The sequence below is a fragment of the Heterodontus francisci genome, chromosome X (assembly GCF_036365525.1).
Source record: "Heterodontus francisci isolate sHetFra1 chromosome X, sHetFra1.hap1, whole genome shotgun sequence".
In the NCBI taxonomy this organism is placed as follows: Eukaryota; Metazoa; Chordata; class Chondrichthyes; order Heterodontiformes; family Heterodontidae; genus Heterodontus; species Heterodontus francisci.
Genome location: NC_090421.1, coordinates 16,069,238 through 16,091,685, shown reverse-complemented (window position 1 = coordinate 16,091,685; position 22,448 = coordinate 16,069,238). Strand labels below are relative to the sequence as shown.

The window sequence follows — 22,448 nt, the reverse complement described above, 5'->3', positions numbered from 1 at the left end:
CCAGTGTGTGAAAGGACAGTGTGATAACCCACTGTACCACCCAGTCCCAGAGTGTGAAAGGACTGTGTGATAACCCACTGTACCACCCAGTCCCAGAGTGTGAAAGGACAGTGTGATAACCCACTGTACCCAGTCCCAGTGTGTGAAAGGACAGTGTGATAACCCACTGTACCACCCGGTCCCAGAGTGTGAAAGGACAGTGTGATCACCCACTGTACCACCCAGTCCCAGAGTGTGAAAGGACAGTGTGATCACCCACTGTACCACCCAGTCCCAGAGTGTGAAAGGACAGTGTGATCACCCACTGTACCACCCAGTCCCAGAGTGTGAAAGGACAGTGTGATAACCCACTGTACCCAGTCCCAGTGTGTGAAAGGACAGTGTGATAACCCACTGTACCACCCGGTCCCAGAGTGTGAAAGGACAGTGTGATAACCCACTCTACCACCCGGTCCCAGAGTGTGAAAGGACTGTGTGATAACCCACTGTACCACCCAGTCCCAGAGTGTGAAAGGACAGTGTGATAACCCACTGTACCCAGTCCCAGTGTGTGAAAGGACAGTGTGATAACCCACTGTACCACCCAGTCCCAGAGTGTGAAAGGACAGTGTGATCACCCACTGTACCACCCAGTCCCAGAGTGTGAAAGGACAGTGTGATAACCCACTGTACCCAGTCCCCGTGTGTGAAAGGACAGTGTGATAACCCACTGTACCCAGTCCCAGTGTGTGAAAGGACAGTGTGATAACCCACTGTACCCAGTCCCAGTGTGTGAAAGGACAGTGTGATAACCCACTGTACCCAGTCCCAGTGTGTGAAAGGACAGTGTGATAACCCACAGTACCACCCAGTCCCAGAGTGTGAAAGGACAGTGTGATAACCCACTGTACCCAGTCCCAGTGTGTGAAAGGACAGTGTGATAACCCACTGTACCACCCGGTCCCAGAGTGTGAAAGGACAGTGTGATAACCCACTGTACCACCCAGTCCCAGAGTGTGAAAGGACAGTGTGATAACCCACTGTCCCCAGTCCCAGTGTGTGAAAGGACAGTGTGATAACCCACTGTACCACCCAGTCCCAGAGTGTGAAAGGACAGTGTGATCACCCACTGTACCACCCAGTCCCAGAGTGTGAAAGGACAATGTGATAACCCACTGTACCACCCGGTCCCAAAGTGTGAAAGGACAGTGTGATCACCCACTGTACCACCCAGTCCCACAGTGTGAAAGGACAGTGTGATAACCCACTGTACCACCCAGTCCCAGAGTGCGAGAGGACAGTGTGATAACCCACAGTACCACCCAGTCCCAGTGTGTGAAAGGACAGTGTGATAACCCACTGTACCACCCAGTCCCAGAGTGTGAAAGGACAGTGTGATAACCCACTGTACCACCCAGTCCCAGAGTGTGAAAGGACAGTGTGATCACCCACTGTACCACCCGGTCCCAGAGTGTGAAAGGACAGTGTGATAACCCACTCTACCACCCGGTCCCAGAGTGTGAAAGGACAGTGTGATCACCCACTGTACCACCCAGTCCCAGAGTGTGAAAGGACAGTGTGATAACCCACTGTACCACCCAGTCCCAGAGTGTGAAAGGACAGTGTGATAACCCACTGTACCACCCGGTCCCAGAGTGTGAAAGGACAGTGTGATCACCCACTGTACCACCCAGTCCCAGAGTGTGAAAGGACAGTGTGATAACCCACTGTACCACCCGGTCCCAGAGTGTGAAAGGACAGTGTGATCACCCACTGTACCACCCGGTCCCAGAGTGTGAAAGGACAGTGTGATCACCCACTGTACCCAGTCCCAGAGTGTGAAAGGACAGTGTGATAACCCACTGTACCACCCGGTCCCAGAGTGTGAAAGGACAGTGTGATCACCCACTGTACCCAGACCCAGAGTGTGAAAGGACAGTGTGATCACCCACTGTACCCAGACCCAGAGTGTTGAAGGACAGTTTGATCACCCACCCTCTCTCCTGTAATGCGTTTTGCAAAGGAATACTGCATTGAGATAATGGATCTCAGGGATGGTGCTGGGTGCTGTCAGGTTTATTAATGCCTGTGGACATACCTTCCTTTTCATTTGGTGGATCCCTGATGATTTTTAAGTAGCACTCATACTGAGCTGACATTATTCTGGTCCGTGTCAGTCCCTGGGATGGGGACATCCTTTTTATCGAGTATCCAGGAGGCTGCTGGGTGGTCTGCAGCTCACAAGTTGACTGAAAAGAAAAAGCATTTACTCTCAGCTTCATTTAATGGTCGTGTTTAACCAGCATGCATATTTGTTGTTTGCTTCCCGTTCCACGACCTGTGTGGTTCAAATCCCTGTGGCTGGTGTTTTGCTGCCTTGCAATGAGGAAGGCAATGACTTCATCTTTCACAACACCAAACAGAACCTGGTCAATCTGAAAATAAGGCAGCAGCTGTCAATTGATAATTCATTCCGTCACTATTGTCGAGTTTGCAACTGTGCGATACAAGCCAGGAAGCTTCCATGTTCGATGGCTTCACATCCCATGAGCCTTAATTTTGTGTACTAATCTCTTTTGTGGCACCTTATCGAATCCCTTTTCAAAAATCCAAATTTATTACATCCACTGGTTCCCCTTTATCTACCCTGCTAGTGAAAACCTCAAAAAACTTTGCCAAACACCATTTCCCTTTCGTAAAACCATGTTGACTCTGCTTAATCATATTAGGATTGTTTTCAAGTGCCCTGTTACCACATCCCTAATAATAAATTTCAATATTTGCCCGACGACTGATGTCAGGCTAACAAGCCAGTAGTTCCCTGTTTTCTCTCTCCTCCCTTTCTAGAATAGCATTTTCTAACTTCCAATCCGCTGGGACCGTTATAAAATCTAGGGAATTTTGGAAAATCATAACCAGCGCAACTACTATCTTTGCAGCTCCCTCTTTTAGAATCCTAGAATGGAGTCCATCAGGTCCTGGGGATTTGTCAGCTTTTAGTCCCATTAATTTCTCCTGTACTATTTCTTTACTAATATTAATTACTTCAAGTCCCCTACTCCCATGAAAGATGCAAAATTATGTGAATCAGTAAGCTGAAAGAAAGAGTTAAGGACTTTAGAGAGCAAGTGATAGGAACTTACAAGAGCAGACAGAGGGGAGGAGATTTTTGAGGAGGGTGGATATCAATAGATTAGGCTATTATCCGAGCTCAAGAGTGAATTGAAGGATCAGAGCCACAGAGTGGCTCAACTTGAACAGGAGTGTCATCATATGGAGAAAAGTACTGAGGAAGGCCAAGGGAATGGGAATACTGTACCCACCTCTTGCCAAACACGAGATGCCTGCCAAATGGCCCTCGAAGCTGAACCCACCACCTACCTTGTCTGGGTGGTAGCTTCCGAGCCGCACAATCTTCCATTGCTTCCTGCTGACTTCACATCCGGAACTGTTGGGAAGTCAGATTTAAAGCAGGACTGGAATCAAAATGTCCTGGGCCTCATTTCTGGAGGAGTGGGTGAGTTCCAACCTGTACTGTTAAACACCGAGCCCAAAACACAGCCCTGAGCTAAGGGCAGGAACAATGAATTGAGTCTCAATTTTAACAGGGGGCGTGAGAGCAGTCTGCAGGGGACCAGAGCGAGCGGCATGACCAACGGAGAGGTTGAACATCTAGACCTCACTGCCAGGCGGAAAGTCAGACTTCCATGGGCCAGGATTTCAGGTGGCAAGAGGCTGTTGCCACAGATCTAAGGGAATGGCCCCCAGTATGAGGTACGTTTTGAAGGTGGGGGAGGGAAGTGTACTCTGGAGGTGATTGCAATCGGGGGAGGGGATAGGTAGCCCAGGGCAACACAAGGAAACCACAAAATAAAAGTTTCTTTAATCCTTTCATGGGATGTGGGTGTTGCTGGCAAAGCCAGCATTTGTTGCCCATCCCTAGTTGTCCTTGACAACTAGTTTGCCCTTGACAAATGGCTAGGCCATTTCAGAGGGCAGTTAACATTGCTGTGGGTCTGGAGCCACGTGTCGGTCAGACCAGGTAAGGATGGCAGATTTCCTTCCCATTAGTGAACCAGATGGGTTTTTATGACAATCGATGATAGTTTCATGGCACCATAACTGAGACTAGCTTTCAATTCCAGATTTTCGTTTATTTATTAACTACTTGAATTTATTAATTAGCTCAGTTTAAATTCCACCAGCTGCTATGTCCCCAGCGCATCAGTCTGGACCTCTGGATTACTAGTCCAGTGACATTACTACTACGTCACCATCTCCCCAATACCCACCTTCCTGGCCCTGCTCCTGCTTCCAACTCAGTTTCACTGGTGACTTGCACAATTTGGAGTAAAAATCCCACCAGGATCCCAACTGCATCACAGGAAAGCTACATTTAAATATTAATGAGGCCCATGGACTGCTGAAACCAGTCAGGGGTGGGGTGGGGGGGGGGGGGGGGTAGAATCGGCCCTTTCGATTCAGAAAGTCACAGTAAACTGGTCCACTTTACAGCTCATCAAAGGAGGCAGCTCAGAAATTACAGAATGAAATGGGCAAAATGTGTAAATGAACACAGCGATGGCAGATAAAATTTAATAACGGAAAAATAGTGTTAAGTACTGCAGAAGAAAACATGGACAACTGTAAATGGTGTGGAAATAGCTCAGGATAATACTGAAAGACTGAGAGGTTTTAGTAGATTTGACGTTCAACATGTACAACTACGGCAAACCAGAGCAACAATCAACAAAGGCAATAGAATGTTGAATGACAGGAGAATCAGAGGAAGTCAAAATCCTCAGACCCACCTTGAGCACTGGGTCCAGTTCTGGTCAGACCCACCTTGAACACTGTGTCCAGTTCTGATCAGACCCACCTTGAACACTGTGTCCAGTTCTGATCAGACCCACCTTGAACACTGTGTCCAGTTCTGATCAGACCCACCTTGAACACTGTGTCCAGTTCTGGTCAGACCCACCTTGAACACTGTGTCCAGTTCTGGTCAGACCCACCTTGAACACTGTGTCCAGTTCTGGTCAGACCCACCTTGAACACTGTGTCCAGTTCTGGTCAGACCCACCTTGAACACTGTGTCCAGTTCTGGTCAGACCCACCTTGAACACTGTGTCCAGTTCTGATCAGACCCACCTTGAACACTGTGTCCAGTTCTGGTCAGACCCACCTTGAGCATTGGGTCCAGTTCTGGTCAGACCCACCTTGAGCACTGTGTCCAGTTCTGGTCAGACTCACCTTGAGCACTGTGTCCAGTTCTGGTCAGACCCACCTTGAGCACTGTGTCCAGTTCTGGTCAGACCCACCTTGAGCACTGTGTCCAGTTCTGGTCAGACCCACCTTGAACACTGTGTCCAGTTCTGGTCAGACCCACCTTGAACACTGTGTCCAGTTCTGGTCAGACCCACCTTGAACACTGTGTCCAGTTCTGGTCAGACCCACCTTGAACACTGTGTCAAGTTCTGGTCAGACCCACCTTGAGCACTGGGTCCAGTTCTGGTCAGACCCACCTTGAACACTGTGTCCAGTTCTGGTCAGACCCACCTTGAGCACTGTGTCCAGTTCTGGTCGGACCCACCTTGAACACTGTGTCCAGTTCTGGTCAGACCCACCTTGAGCACTGTGTCCAGTTCTGGTCAGACCCACCTTGAACACTGTGTCCAGTTCTGGTCAGACACACCTTGAGCACTGTGTCCAGTTCTGGTCAGACCCACCTCGAGCACTGGGTCCAGTTCTGGTCAGACCCACCTTGAACACTGTGTCAAGTTCTGGTCAGACCCACCTTGAACACTGTGTCAAGTTCTGGTCAGACCCACCTTGAGCACTGGGTCCAGTTCTGGTCAGACTGACCTTGAGCACTGTGTCCAGTTCTGGTCAGACCCACCTTGAACACTGTGTCCAGTTCTGGTCAGACACACCTTGAGCACTGTGTCCAGTTCTGGTCAGACCCACCTCGAGCACTGGGTCCAGTTCTGGTCAGACCCACCTTGAACACTGTGTCAAGTTCTGGTCAGACCCACCTTGAACACTGTGTCAAGTTCTGGTCAGACCCACCTTGAGCACTGGGTCCAGTTCTGGTCAGACTGACCTTGAGCACTGTATCCAGTTCTGGTCAGACCCACCTTGAACTTTGTGTCCAGTTCTGGTCAGACCCACCTTAAAAACTGTATCCAGTTCTGGTCAGACCCACCTTGAACACTGGGTCCAGTTCTGGTCAGTGAGAGAGGAGCCAGTATGGAGAAGAGCCATGAGGCTGGACTCCAGTGTCGGGGTCTGAGTTATGGGAAAAGACTGGAGAGACCTGGGTTGTTCACCCTGGAAATGAGAATCTAAGAGGTGACTTTTTGGAGGGACGTAAGATAGTTAAGGGAATGGAAAAGATAAATCTGGAATGCTAGTTTAAATTAAATTGGGAGAGTTGCACAAGGGGTTACAGGGTCTAACTAGTGAAAGGTCAATTTCAGACTGATATCAGGACATTCTCATTCACACAGACAGTGATCAACATCTGGAGGGAGGATCGAAGGCAAAAAAAAACTAAATCATTTATGGCACAATTGGATGTTGCAATGGGGTGAAAGTTGGACCTTTCTGGCTGGAGGAATTAAGAAGGGCTGAATGGTCTTCCTGATCTGTAAATATCTTGTGATCTTGTAACTGGACATATACACTTAATGTGCGATCTATATGTTTAAAATGACATATGTATGTAATATTGACATATATGTTTCACGTCTGATTCTCATTACATGTAAATATTTGAATTGTACAGAAGATGGATTGGCAATGGTATGTTGTCTCACCTCTGTCAGCATCACAGCCATGAAGAAGCAGACGGTCACACTTCCCCTCAGATTCGGAATCATCCTGACCACACTTAGGAAAAGCTGCAGCACTGTCAAACTCTGAAGGAAGTAAAAAGCTGAGAGTTAGAGTTCCCAGTCCACTCGGATTGTCTCAGAGTCCCTCTCCTGGCATTCGTACATGGATTTGTCAGGAGCTGCTGCCCAGGAGATATTTGAGAGAGTCAGTACTGAGGGAGTGCTGCACTGTTGGAGGGTCAGTACTAAGGGAGCGCTGCACTGTCGGAGGGTCAGTACTGAGGGAGCGCTGCACTGTCAGAGGCTCAGTAATGAGGGAGCGCTGCACTGTCAGAGGATCAGTACTGAGGGAGTGCTGCACTGTCGGAGGGTCAGTACTGAGGGAGTGCTGCACTGTCGGAGGGTCAGTACTGAGGGAGTGCTGCACTGTCGGAGGGTCTGTACTGAGGGAGTGCTGCACTGTCGGAGGGTCAATACTGAGGGAGTGCTGCACCATCGGAGGGTCAGTACTGAGGGAGTGCTGCACCGTCGGAGGGTCAGTACTGAGGGAGTGCTGCACTGTCAGAGGGTCAGTACTGAAGGAGTGCTGCACTGTCAGAGGGTCAGTACTGAAGGAGTGCTGCACTGTCAGAGGGTCAGTACTGAGGGAGCGCTGCATTGTCGGAGGGTCAGTACTGAGGGATCACCGCACTGTCGGAGGGTCAATACTGAGGGAGTGCTACACCATCGGAGGGTCAGTACTGAGGGAGTGCTGCACCGTCGGAGGGTCAGTACTGAGGGAGTGCTGCACTGTCAGAGGGTCAGTACTGAGGGAGTGCTGCACTGTCAGAGGGTCAGTACTGAAGGAGTGCTGCACTGTCAGAGGGTCAGTACTGAGGGAGTGCTGCACTGTCGAAGGCCCCTGTCTGCCCCTTCAGGTGCGGATAAAAGATCCCATGGCTCTATTTGAAGAAGAGCAGGGGAGTTCTGGTGTCCTGAGGCCAATATTGCTGTGTGCAAATTGGCTGCTGCATTTCCTACATGACAACAGTGACTACACTTCGAAAGCACTTCATTGACTGTAAAGTGCTTTGGAACGTACATGTGGCTGTGAAAGGCGCTATCTAAATGCAATTCTTCTGGAATGGGGAGTGGTGTCAGGAATTGGGGAATCAGGGGTCTCTGGGATCAGGGAGTCGGAAATCATTTGGGGCCTCCTGAATCAGTGGAGACCTAGGGAATCGGGTGAGGGTGGGGCAGCTGAATTGGGGGGACCTCGGAAAGGGGATTCAGGAATTGAGAATTCTGGTGGCTCAGGAATTGGGGTGGCGAGAGGGAGACTAGGGAATGGGAGTCAGGAAATCAGGATCACAGAGGATGACTGCAAAGTGTCCCATTAACCCACTCCTCTCAGCAGCCTGTCCCATTTCCCTCACTCCTGTTTCTCCTGTATTTCAGACTGAACACTGGCTTCAGTAGGTATTTGTTCGATATCAGATCCTTTCTCCGTGTCCCACATTGCAGTAAAACAGCAACAAAGCAGAACTGCCTCACGATGAATCAGGACTGCTCGAAGCTCAGGCCGACTGAGGCCAGGTCAGGAGGCACAGGAACCAGCTCAAAGTCATTGACTGAAATCTTTTAGTGAATGAGAATTTGAGAGTGTTAGAAAAAGACTTACCTGTTTAAGAATTTATCCTGACATGCTTTCAGATCATATGCACAGACTGAAATGGAGCAGAGCTGATGGGGTGGGTCCGGTGGGTTTTGCCTGCAGAGAGACAATCATAAGTCACTGCAGATATCAGGAAATGAGCAGCTGCCATTATCTGAAATACAACAGAGGGACACACAGAAGGAGAAGAGAACATTGCCGCCCATTGGGCCCATTCAGCAATTCAATACATCCCATCCTATATTGTGTTTGTACCCACTCAATCACGTCCTTCACTAAAAACACTGCCCAGCTCCCTCCTGTAGCCCCAATCAATCTCCACTATCTCCCTGGACTGCACATCGCACACATTCCCCCGCTGAAGTCGTCAAATCAAAACTGTTGAACTTCCCCATCCTGAACTCGAGCCTGTGTTCCTGGTTCAAGAGCTTGTGATCAAGCATTGTACGAGGCAATCGGTTTACAAATGGAGTAAGTGGGCTGATTTTCCTCTTCATAACAACGCTGCAGGGAGCTATTACATCTTCCAGGTCTCTCCCCTGCTACGTTGCTTTAGGATTTTCCAAATGTTCGGACCTGAGCCTGGGTGGGGGCCTGCAGTGGACCCAGGTCCAATCCTGAACTGTAAATGGAGCTTTTCCTGGCCCTCCACACCCATCCATAAGGCACTGAAATACACGAGTACCTACCCCAGGAGTATTTACTCAAAGACCATCTACCCTGTGAGAAGCTACCCCGAGAATAATTATCTCAGCAGTAACTAGACTAGCAGCGGTCACATGAAAGTACTGACTGCAAGAGTACCCACGCAAGGAGTACCTACCCTGTGAGTTGTAGCTGCAGAGAATCCACCCCAGGAGATACATACTGAATAAAACTTCCTCTACGGTGCCATTAAATAATCCCATGACAGGTACAGCATGTCAATTGTATATGAATTGTGTTTCATTATGTGCAGTTGGTGGGCATCAACTGGGGATTCACTTGTGTTCCCACTATTAGACACAGACTGAAACTGTGCTTGTTGGGTTAGGAGGTGTACGTGTGTAATGTGTAACTCTGTAAATAAATATAAAAATGTGTAAAGATTGGCTCCACTTCTATCCTTCACCACTTGGGTTTCTGGATTAGAACACAGCATGGGGTTAGATACAGAGTAAAGCTCTCTCTACACTGAAACACTCTCAGGACAGGTACAGCACGGGATTGGCTGGAGAGTTTGGAGCACTTCCTGTGTGCAATTACATGAGACAGCTGCACCTGAGCAGGCTGTGGGAGCTGGAACTGGAAAGGAGAGAGCAGAGAGCTGCAATTTACAACTTTAACTGTGGAACTGTTTCTATTTTGTAAGAACAAAGAAGACCGACAAGTTATTTTGGAGAGGTGGGTGTTGGAGCACCAGAGAACTGTTTTTTTTTGTTTGAACTGTTGGGGGAGGGAGGAGGTGCCAGAAGATCCAGGGGTGGGGCTGCCAAATTCTATTTGGAGCCCCTGTATTTGCTCTACCTTCCATCCTGCACAAAAGGGGCTCCCTCCCCACCCCCAACTGCGTGGCTCGGGATGGCTGGAGCTGCCCGGCTGAAGAAAGCCTTTATACAACAGCAGGAAGAGTAAAGAACCGGGTGGCTCCGGTCAACCTAGGTGAAGAACCCTCCCCTGACTGTAAAACTGGACTTTGAACTCTGCAGTAAGGTATTCCAACCACCGATCATAGAGCAACATCCTTGCAGCCTTTCTCTCCCTTCCACCACTCAGCCACCTATCCTCTCTTCCTTTCCACCCCTATCTCCTTTACTCCCACCCCCACCCCCCCATAATATTGCATAAGTTTATAAAAAAACTGTTATTTGCTTTCTTTCTGAGGAGCGGGCATGGCTATTCGACCCCACGGCAAGCCCCTCTTCGCCATTGGCGGGGCCTTCTCGCACAAATGCTGCTGCAGCTGCACCTGTTGCCCTGTCACCGTTTCAACTGATAACATCGAAGCATGGGGTCAAGAGCTATGTCCACCCCTAATATGTCGATAGAGGCATGCGTGAAAGCAATGGCCAAGGATGTCGGCCCTTCGGCCATTGTTGCTGCCTCTAAAATGTACGTGAAGGCTGTGTTTTTCCTGAAGATCGAGTGGGCAGTGACGCTGGCCTTGAGCAAGGGGCTCACTGTGGGCGGGACCTTTCCACCAGTTGACCTCCTGGAGGCCACTGCACAACGGGTCATTTTGTCTACCTCGAATACTGAAGCTAAAATTAATGCCCATTGTCACCGCTTCACTGGTCAGTGAGAGCAATGACTCAAAGACCTCCAGAGTGACCACACCACTGACCTCTAACTCATGATCCTACCAGAGTATCTGGGGTCAGGGTGGGATCAACTGATTTAAATATTGCTGGTGGGTTTGTGTTGTATGACTGCCTTTAAGAGTGATGTCCCTTTAAGATCTTAGTGTGCTAATGAGCTAAGTACCAGGATGTAGTTATGTGACTCCAAGCCTGAGTCACCCTGCAACTGCAACACCCAGAGTAATGTTCTGTAAATAGTTAGCTCTGTACATCAGTGACCTCTGCTCATGATGGTGGGTTTCCACTAGAGCGGGCAGTGGGGGTCATAGTTCCAACATAAAAGACTGCAGAGGAGAAGCAGTTTCCATGCCTCCTGTGGCAGGTGTGGCAATGCCAGTTTTCACTTGCCCCCTCCCGGTGCCCACCAGCTGGTATAATATGACACTGGTAATTCCAGGCTGTTCCAACACTGTGGCCTGGACATCGGTGGGCCCCACATTTCATGATGGGATGGGCGTAGAACATCTTTCCGGAAGCCTGAGATTCTGTTACCAAGGCTGCGAGGGCTAAATTCTGAAGTGAGATTACATAAACTAGGCTTGTATTCCCTGGAATATAGGAGGTAAAGGGGTGACTTGATTAAGGTTTTTAAGATTTTGAAAGGAATTGATAGGGTAAATAGAGAGAAACTATTTCCACTGGTGGGGAGTCTAGATTAAAGGGGCATTCTCTTAAAATCAGAGTCAGGCCATTCAAGAGAGAAGTTAGGAAACACTTCTTCACACAAAGGGTGGTAGACGTGTGGAAGTCTCTCCCACAAAATTAGCCCAATTAATAATTTTAAATTGCAGATTGATCGAATTGTGCTAGCCAATGGTATTAAGGGATATAGAGTCAAGGTGGATGGATGGAGTTAGGATACAGATCAGCCAAGATATGATTAAATGCTGGAAGAAACCTGAGGGGCTGAATGGCCTATGTTCCTGTCACAGATGAATGAATTACAGTGTGCAAGGAATGAGCTTTCTCAAAGAAAAATATTGACAGCCCACGGGCTGCCAGTCACAGTTCCGCAGAGAGTTCCCAATCCTGATGGGACTGCAAGCACCAAAATGATAATCAGCCGAGAGTCAGGGTGAGGAAGTGGTTCCAGCGATGCCAATCCGGCAGGAATGCATCGGAGAATCCAATCCGAGGAGTGGTGGAAGGAACCGTCAGGAGGCGCAGAGCTGGGAAGGGGAATATCAGAGACACAAGGGGCTGATGTTTGTCCTCAGGCCTCAGTCAGTTGTAAACTGGTGAGAAATCTGCCTGAAAATTAAGGATCACTGCTCTGGTGAAATGATTTGCATAATTATTCACAAATCTGGGGACAGACTTCAACAGGTCCAGTGAGGATGCCAGTGAAAGATGAGGAAAGTCAAGTTTAAAGGGATAGGGACAATAAAAGGGGAGTATCACCAGAGGGGAACAACAGTTGGAAAAGCATCTCACCCATTAGCAACCTTTGCCGAACCCCATGAGGCAGAGAATTAAAAAGTCTCCGCAGCATCCAGCATAAACCGGCTTACGTTAGAGACACCATCCAACTTCCACGGGAAAATGTCTCTATCCGGATGGAGAAAGGGCTTGCAGGGACTGAGGAGGCCGTGATAAACCTCTCCTGTGGCTCGATATCCTCCGTAGGTCCTTCCATTTTTCCAAAGACATCAGCTCAGAGGATTCCCAATGGGAATTGGGTGCCGGGACTGCCTCAGGGCTAAAAATAGCTGAGGGCTCATTATATGTTGAAATTCCATCTGATTTGGACAGATCTTGGGGCAAGGGACTGCTGAAGACTTGGAACTAGGAAGAGGAATATTAAAGATAAGAAGTGTGGGAGGGACTGATGGAGACCGAGAGATGTGAATCATAGAACAGTACAGCACAGGAGACCATTCGGCCCATCGAGTCTGGGTCTGAGCAATCCAATTAGTCCCCCCCACTGCTCTTACCCCTGCAATTTTTTTTCTCCTTCAAGTATTTATCCAATTCCATTTTGAATCTGTCTCCACCACACTCTCAGGCAGTGCATTCCAGATCCCAACCACTCGCTGTGTAAAAAAGGTTCTTCTCAGGTCACCTCTGGTTATTAACCCTTCAGCCATTGGGAACAATTTCTCTTTATTTCCTCCATCTAAACCCTTCCTGATTTTGAACACCTCTACCTAATCTCCTCTTAACCTTCTCTGCTCCAAGGAGAACAACCCCAGTTTCTCCAATCTATCCATGTAACTTTAATCCCTTAAACTTAGAACCAATCTGGTTAATCTCTTCCGTCACTTCTCCAAAGCCTTCATGTCCTTCCTAAAGTGTGGTAAGCAGAATTGGACACAGTACTCCAGCTGGGGCTGGACTAATCTTGTCTATAGGTTTAGCAATAACGTCCTGGCTTTTGTACTCTGTGCATCTATTTATAAAGCTCAGAATCCCATATGCTTTATTAAATTGTCCTGCCACCTTCAAAGATTTGTGCACAAACACCCCAGGTCTCTCTGTTCTTGCACCCCCTTTAAAATTGTACTATTTAGATTATATTGTCTCTCCTCATTCTTCCTACCAAAATGTGTCACCTCACACTTGGCTGCATTGAATTTCATCTGCCAGGTGCCTGCCCATTTCACCAGCTTGTCTCTGTCCTCTTGAAATCTATCACTATCCTCCTCACATACGAACTAGGAACAAGAGTAGGCCATTCAGCCCCTCGTGCCTGCTGCACCATTCTATAAGATCATGGCTGATCTGTTTGTGGACTCAACTCCACTGTCCTGCCTACCCCCCGATACCCTTTGACTCCCTTGTTTATCAAGAATCTGTCTACCTCTGCCTTAAAAAGCATTCAATGACCCTGCCTCCACCACTCTCCGGGGAAGAGAGTTCCACAGACTCACAACCCTCTGAGAGAAAACATTTCTCCTCATCTCTGTCTTAAATGGGAGACCCCTTATTTTTAAACTGTGTCCCCTAGTTTTAGATTCTCCCACAAGGGGAAACATCCTCTCAGCATCCACTCTGTCAAGTCCTGTCAGGATCTTACATGTTTCAATAAGATCACTTCTCATCCTTCTAAACTCCAATGAATACAGACTCAATCTGTCCAACCTTTCCTCATAAAATAACCCTCTCATCCCAGGAATCAGTTGTGTGAACCTTCTCTGAACTGCTTCCAGTGCAATTATTTCCTTTCTTAAGTAAGGAGACCAAAACTGTACACAATAGTCTAGATGTGGTCTCACCAATGCCCTGTACAACTGCAGCAAAACATCTCTACTTTTATATTCCATTCCCTTACAATAAATGACAACATTACATTTGCCTTCTTAATCACTTGCTGTACCTGCATACTAACTTTTTGTGTTTCGTGTACTAGGGCACCCAGATCCCTCTGCATCTGAGTTCTGCAATCTCTCTCCATTTAAATAATATGCTGCTTTTCTATTCTTCCTGCCAAAATGGACAAGTTCACACTTTCCCACATTATACTTCATCTGCCAAATCTTTGCCCATTCACTTAACCTATCTATATCTTTTGCAACCTCCTTATGTCCTCTTCACAACTTACTCTCCTACCTATCTTTGTGCCATCAGCAAATTTAACAACCATACACTCTGTCCTTTCATCCAAGTCATTGATATAAATTGTAAATAGTTAAGGCCCCAACACTGATCCTTGTGGCACTCCATTAGTTACAGCTTGCCAACCTGAAAATAACCCATTTGTTTCCTGTTAGCTAACCAATTCTCTATTCTTGCTAATATGTTGCCCCCTATACCATGGGCTCTTATTTTGTTTAGTAACTTTTGATGTGGCACCTTGTCAGATGCCTTCTGGAAATCCAATTACACCACATCTACAGGTTCCCCTTTATCCACGTTGCTTGTTAATTCCTCAAAGAACTCTAATAAATTAATCAAACACGATTTCCCTTTCACAAAACCATGTTGACTCTGCCTGATTGCATTGAGATTTTCTAAATGACCTGCTATAAGCTCCTTAATAATAGATTCCAGCATTTTTCCTATGACAGATGTGAAGCTAACAGTTTAACAGTCCTCACAGTTTAACACACTTCCAACTTTCTTCCAAAGAAAATCAAAAAAATTCTATAGTGCCTTTCATGATCTCAGGACGTGCCAAGACGTTTTACAGCCAATGAAGTACTTTTGAAGTGTAGTCACTGTTGTAATGCAGGAAACACGGCAGCCAATTTGCGCACAGCAAGATCCCACAAACAGCAATGTGAGAATGACCAGATAATCTGTTTATGTGATATTGGACGCGGGATAAATGTTGGCCAAGACACCGGGGATAACTGCCAATGCCTTCTTTGAATGGCATCATGATATCTTTTACGCCCACCTGAGATGGCATGCGAGGCCTCGGTTTAACGTCTCATCCGAAAGACAGCACCTCCGACAGTGCAGCACTCCCTCAGTACTGCAGTCAAGTGTCAGCACGGATTATGGCCCCAAGTCTGTGGAGTGGTGTGCACGTGCGCGTATGTTGCAGCGAGTGTATTTGACTGGCTGCAAGATTGTAGGAAAGGAAGGGCAGCAGACGTGGATGCAGACACTCGTGCCCAGCCCATAGTCAACGTGAGTCTGTGAGACTGATGTAAGGGTGAATCTGAGCAGTCGGGCACCCCTGTAGTTATTGTACATATTTTTACAGGAAGCTGCTAAGATGTACCTACATGTAACTAGGCTGGTAGTGTAAGCTTGAACAATGGGAAGCAGTGAGTCAGAGCAGGAAGCACTGCCAGCCAAGCAAGAGCAGCGCACTCTCTGTCCCAGCTCATTTCAGAAGTTAACAAAGTGGTGAATGCTGTCAGAGTCGCTTTCACTGGGGTGCTGTAGGTACTTCCCTACTGTGACTATTGGAAACTAGGCAATAAAGGCTGAATCCCTGCATGTGTCTGATGTCCCATTAATTTACCTGCACAGTAAGATAAATGAGAAATGTCAGCGCTGGATTTCCATTGTTCTGGAGTGATGCAATGACAGTGGGTGCAGAGTGTGTGGGTTGCAGGAGCTTTGCCGCAGATTTGCCAATGGGCCTGTGCTTGGGGTGATGACAGTTTGCACTGCTCTGTGACAGACATCACTCCTGCATTTTATTTTGGATCTGGCAGCTGTCCCTTCTATCCCAAGAATTGCATCATCAGGTCATTGATGCCAGCACTGTGCACCTGTCACAGCTGAAGCGCAGCACAACCCAGCACGCTCCCCCCCCCCCCCATACAGCCCAGCACACCCCTGCACAGACCAGCACACCCCCTGCACAGACCAGCACACCCCCTGCACAGCCCAGCACACCTCTGCACAGCACAGCACACCCCTGCACAGCACACCGCCTGCACAGCCCAGCACACACCCTTCACATCCCAGCACACACCCTTCACATCCCAGCACACACCCTGCACTGACCAGCACACACTCTGCACAGCCCAGCACACCCCTGCACAGCCCAGCACACCCCCTGCACAGCCCAGCACACCCACTGCACAGCCCCGCACACACTCTGCACAGCCCAGCACACACTCTGCACAGCCCTGCACACTCCTGCACAGACCAGCACACACCCTGCACAGACCAGCACACCCCCTGCACAGACCAGCACACCCCCTGCACAGCCCTGCACACTCCTGCACAGCTCAGCACACCCCTGCACAGCTCAGCACACCCCTGCACAGCCCAGCACACCCCCTGCACAGCCCAGCACACCCCTGCACAGCCCAGCACACCTCTGCACAGCACAGCACAGCACACCGCCTGCACAGCCCAGCACACCCCCTTCACATCCCAGCACACACCCTTCACATCCCAGCACACACCCTTCACATCCCAGCACATACCCTGCACTGACCAGCACACACCTGCACAGACCAGCACACCCCCTGCACAGCCCAGCACACCCCCTGCACAGCCCAGCACACACTCTGCACAGCCCTGCACACACTCTGCACAGCCCTGCACTCTCCTGCACAGACCAGCACACACCCTGCACAGAGCAGCACACCCCCTGCAAAGACCAGCACACCCCCTGCACAGCCCTGCACACTCCTGCACAGCCCAGCACACCCCCTACACAGCCCTGCACACTCCTGCACAGACCAGCACACCCCTACACAGACCAGCACACCCCTGCACAGCCCAGCACACCCCCTGCACAGCCCAGCACACCCCTACACAGCCCAGCACACCCCTGCACAGCCCAGCCCAGAGCAGTGCACTGCTGCACAGCCCAGTGCCTCCCTGCGGACTAAATGTACAGTTTTGCTGTGCTTTATGACAGCTTGTTTTCAGGCCTTTACTTTCTTAAATTGCATGTTTGTTGCCTCATACTTTGTTACATTTTCTTCTGAATCTAAGCTTCACTCCCTCACCATTCAAACTAGAAATAGCGCCATGGCGATAGCCTGAGCAATCCTGTGCCATTTCCACTGGCCCTCAGGGAATACAAAGCAGAGGTAGGTGTGATTTCCCCTCACCGGGAAATGTGGGCCTATGATGTCCTGGGTCACTTCTTTCACGCGGACCCCCTCCAGTTTCAACAGTGGGCTTTCTTTGCTGCAATCCCAGAAATTGATGAGGTGCAGACTGTCCCCTCAGGCCTGCCAGAGTGAGACAGTTGGTGATTCCCTGAACATGGGTCATGTCACCACCCAGAATCAATGAGAGGTTCCTGAGATGGTAAACGGTGGGGTATTGCCAGTGTATGAGAGAACAAAGGCGCGTGTAAAGAGAAGGAATTTTGCAGTGCGTGAGTGGGTAGCTGGTGGAGGGGGCAGGTCTGTGTGTATCACGGCGGGAAGATCATTGCAGAATATCAAGAGACAAGTGGGGGAATCATCGATCATGGCATCAAGGTGCTGGGAGGATGACCTCTTTAATGCAGCTTGCTGAAGAGAGGCCCTTACACTTAAAAGTGACACCACCTCCCTCAGCATCACCTGCAAAGCTCTCAGCAAAGGGAGCCGGCCTTCATCTTCCTGTCTCCCATGTCAATTGGCAGACTCCTGGTTCCTCTCAGCACAGTGTAGACAAGAGAATCACAGGATCATGGAATGTTTACGGCACAGAAAGAGGCCACTTGGCCCATCGCGTCTGTGCCGGTGAAAAAAAACGAGCCACCCAGCCTAATCCCACTTTCCAGCATTTGGTCCGTAGCCCTGCAGGTTACAGCACTTCAGGTGCATGTCCAGGTCCCTTTTAAATGGGATGAGATATTCTGCCTCTACCACCCTTTCGGACCCCCACCACCCTCTGGGTGAAACATTTTTCCTCTTCTCCCCTCTAATTTTTCTACTAATCACTTTTAATCTGTGCCCCCTTGTCACTGATCTCTCTGCTAAGGTGAATAGACCCTTCACCTCCACTCTATCCAGGCCCCTCACAGTTTTGTACATTTCAATCAAATCTCCCCTCAGCGTTCTCTGTTCCAAGGAGAACAACCCCAGCCTATCCAATCTTTCCTCATAGCTGCATTTTTCCAGTCCCGGCAACATCCTTGTAAATCTCCTCTGTACCCTCTCTAGTGCAATTACATCCTTTCTGTAATGAGGTGACCAGAACTGCACACAGTACTCAAGTTGTGGCCTAACCAATGAGTTATACAGTTCCAGCATAACCTCCTGGCTCTTGCATTCTATATCTTGGTTAATAAAGGAAAGGATTCCATATGCCTTCTTAACCACCTTATCGACCTGTCCTGCTACCTTCAGGGATCTGTGGACATTCACTCCAAGGTCCCTCACTTCCTCTACACTTCTCAGTATTTTCCCATTAATCGTGTATTCCTTTGCCTTGTTTGACCTCCCCAAATACATCACCTCACACTTCTCCAGGTTGAATTCCATTTGCCACTTTTCTGCCCATCTGACCAGACTATCAATATCTACCTGCAGCCTACAGCTATCCTCCTCGCTATCTACCACACAGCCAAAGAAACCAGAACTAAACACACTGGAGCCAGCAGGCAGCATTGGTTAGTTTGGTTCAAGCCTCCTGCTGTGGCTCCAGACTGAGATATTTGACTGAGTAGCCTCCAGTAGATTGTGGTTCTCCACAGCTGGTTTATATTTTCCGATCTGTTACAGATTCGTCTTGTCTCTGGGTCTGTAACAAAAGATATTTTTACATGGACAGGTCATTAGCCTGGCTCTCAACGGCCCACCAGGAGGGCGATACGCTGCTTTTAGTATAGCTCCTATCTTCAGACCTGTCTGGATTGGATGTTATCCTCCTATCAGCATGGCTCACAGGTCATTGGAGCTCATAATCCCTCACAACACATCACAGTGCAGTCCCTCGGGAAAGGAGGAGGGTGTGTAGCTGTCCCTTTAAAGATCTGCACCTGCACACTAATGCTCCTTCCCAGGAAATGTAGCCCTCATTCTGTCCCCTCGGCCTCTGTGCTCTCACAGAATGACACAAATCGCACTGGGAATGCAATTCACAGGATCTTGGGGTCCATGTCCATAGATCGCTCAAAGTTGCCACCCAAGTTGATAGGGTTGTTAAGAAGGCGTATGGTGTGTTGGCTTTCATTAACAGGGGGATTGAGTTTAAGAGCCGCGAGGTTATGCTGCAGCTCTATAAGGCCCTGGTTCGACCATACTTGGAATATTGTGTTCAGTTCTGGTCGCCTCATTATCGGAAGGATGTGGAAGCTTTAGAGAGGGTGCAGAGGAGATTTACCAGGATGCTGCCTGGACTGGAGGGCATGTCTTATGAAGAAAGATTGAGGGAGCTAGGGCTTTTCTCATTGGAGCGAAGAAGGATGAGAGGTGACTTGATAGAGGTGTACAAGATGATGAGAGGCATAGATAGAGTGGATAGCCAGAGACTTTTTCCCAGGGCGGAAAGGGCTATCACCAGGGGGCATAATTTTAAGGTGATTGGAGGAAGGTTTCGGGGAGATGTCAGAGGTAGGTTCTTTACACAGAGAGTGGTGAGTGCGTGGAATGCACTGCCAGCGGTGGTAGTAGAAGCAGATACATTAGGGACATTTAAGCGACTCTTGGATAGGTACATGGATGATAGTAGAATGAAGGGTAGGTAGGCAGTTTGATCTTAGAGTAGGTTAAAAGTTTGGCACAACATCGTGGGCCGAAGGGCCTGTACTGTGCTGTACTGTTCTATGTTCTATGTTCTATGTTCTAATTCAAGTGTAGAAATAAGGACCTTCGGTGCATCAGAGTATGTAGTGCACCAGGGGAAATGCCCTGGCATCGCCAGTTCATCAGAGAAATCCTCTGACATCACCAGTGCACTGGGGAAATTCCTGGCATCACCAGTACACCAGGGGTGGAATTTCAAGAACAAACTAAACTTAGTAAATTGTTCCTCTTTGTGTTAAAAAGATAAATCACCAAAAATATAAAAACAAAGTAAGTTAGATGGGTCAAACAGCAATCACCGCAGCCCAGCCCTCGATCACCCACTCCTTCAATTCTCAATGTATTGCCTTTGGCTCACAACTCGAGCATGTACGGACAAACAAAATAAGTATGAAGGCAAACTGCTGCTATGTGCATGTTCTTTGATATAAAAATTAGCCACTCTCCTATTATAGGGGATGGTAGCATAGTGGCAATGTTACTGGATGAGTAATCCAGAAACCCAGAGTAATGTACTGGAGGCATGAGTTCAAAACCCACTGTGACAGCTGAGGGAATTTGAATTCAATTAATTAATTAATAATTCTGGAATAAAAAGCTAGTCTGGATTGTTGTAAAAAAGTCCATCTGGTTTTCTAATGCCCTTTAGGGAAGGAAATCTGCTGTCCTGATCCGATCTGGCCTACATGTGATTCCAGACCCGCAGCAATGTGGTTGACTCTTAACTGCCCTCTGAAATAGCCTAGCAAGCCACTCAGTTGTATCAAAACCGCTAGAAAGAAAACGCTGTTAGTGTACCTACACCACAAAGACTGCTGCAGTTCAAGAAGGTGGTTCACCATCACCTTCTCTAGGGCAGTTAGGCATGGGCAATAAATGCTGGCCTCACCAGCAATGATGACATCCCAAGAACAAAGAAAAAAAATTATGCTGTACATAGAATCAAGATCAAGTGTAGTCTTCAGATAAAACGAGATTAGTGGGGAGAGATTATAGCACCAGAGTGTGCCAATGCAATTAAATCTGCATTTCAAAGCTATGCATTCTGTCCCTATTTTCATATTTCTATTATAAATTCCTATGTCTAGATGTATAATTAAACTCCTATGTAAACATGTCACACTATAATTGCACCCTCCCACTGGTAGAGGGCTGGCATTCCATCAAACCCACAAATGTCTTTCAGCATTCTAACAGGTACCACAGCTCATTCCTACTGACTTATGGGCATGATTTATGTATATTATTACAGTTTGCTTCTGTTCTGGACACCAAGCCGACAACTCAGCCCCTACAAACAAGCATTGCCAAGTTCTCAAAAAGGAATTTCAGTGTTTAAACCTGCTGAATTCCTACACCAAGCTTCTGACCAATTTTTTAAGAACCCCACTGATCCTGCAGGGTCAAAAAGTGAACCAGCCTTTCCGTTTATGCCAGATATTGTATGCCATAATTATTGTTCTCCTGTGTAGCTCATGCAGCCTCTCCCAAACTATTAAAGTTGGCTATTCCAGATTCTTTAATCCGGTTCATCACCTGTGAGAGATTAGTCTCCTCACTCTTTTCCAGCCACACTTCAGAAGAATCCATCCATGAAAGGGTGCAGATACAAAAGGTACCCGTGAGAAGAAGGACAAAAAAGGCCATAAAAATGACAAATGCGATCCTGGGTTTTATATACAGGGGCACTGGATATAAAAGCAACAACAAGCATTTATATAGCAACTAGAACATAGAGAAATGCTCCAAGGCACTTCACAGAAGGCATAATCAAAAGAATGGACCCAGAGCCAAAGCAGTTATATGGGCTGATCAAAGGTTTGGTGAAAGAGGTGGTTTTCAAGGAGGGTCTTGAAGGAGGAGAGGGAGATGGCAATGTGGAGGGCTTCAGTTCAGAGGTGATTCCAGAGCAGGACACAAATCGTTTTGGATGAGCTGAAGTTTATGGAGGATGGAAATTGGGAGGTTGGCCACAAGAGAATGGGAATCGTTGATTCTGGAGGTAACAAAGGCATAGAAGAGGGTTTCAATAGCAGATAGGCTGAGGTAGCAGTGGAGGCAGGAGATGTTAGAGGTGGAAGTAGGTGCTCCTCTGCATCACAAAAACAGGAAGGTGATGTTGAATTTGTTACAAGACACTGGTTCGGCCACAGTTGGAGTACTGTGTGCAGTTATAATAAGAACATTAAAGCCATGGAAAGGGGCGGATGAAGATTCACTTGATTGACACCAGGGCTATGAGGGGAGAGTTAGAAATATAATATAAGAAAATAAGAGCTTTTTACTGGAACAGAGAAGGTCACGAAACGTACAAAAAAAGACAGGAAAAGAGTAGCTGTGTCTTGGAGCCTGTCTTTTCCCAGAACAGTGAAGCTCCCACACATCATCACTCCCATCTACCACAGTCACACAATCTCCCATGAGAGGCAGAAAAACTCAAAAGGTTAAAGGTGATAGTTTCAATGTCTCTCAAAGTTCTGAAAATGTGCAACAGGAAAAATCAACCAAGGGGCCACTGAGCTGACAGCGTTTAACAACA

The 22,448-nt window shown here is 48.1% G+C and overlaps 1 protein-coding gene across 4 annotated transcripts in view; it reads right to left on the bottom strand.

Annotated features, from left to right (window-relative positions):
* Positions 1–22,448, bottom strand: part of LOC137358671 (calcitonin gene-related peptide type 1 receptor-like) — a 133,572-nt gene that overhangs the window by 81,564 nt on the left and 29,560 nt on the right. For all 4 annotated transcript variants that reach the window (XM_068024837.1, XM_068024841.1, XM_068024840.1 and 1 more), the window contains 3 exons: positions 8,476–8,565; positions 6,798–6,899; positions 2,078–2,228 (listed from right to left, as the gene is read on the bottom strand). In XM_068024837.1, the coding sequence (XP_067880938.1) occupies positions 2,078–2,228; positions 6,798–6,860 (214 nt within the window). In that variant the 5' untranslated portion in view covers positions 6,861–6,899; positions 8,476–8,565. The remainder of the gene's footprint in view (positions 1–2,077; positions 2,229–6,797; positions 6,900–8,475; positions 8,566–22,448) is intronic.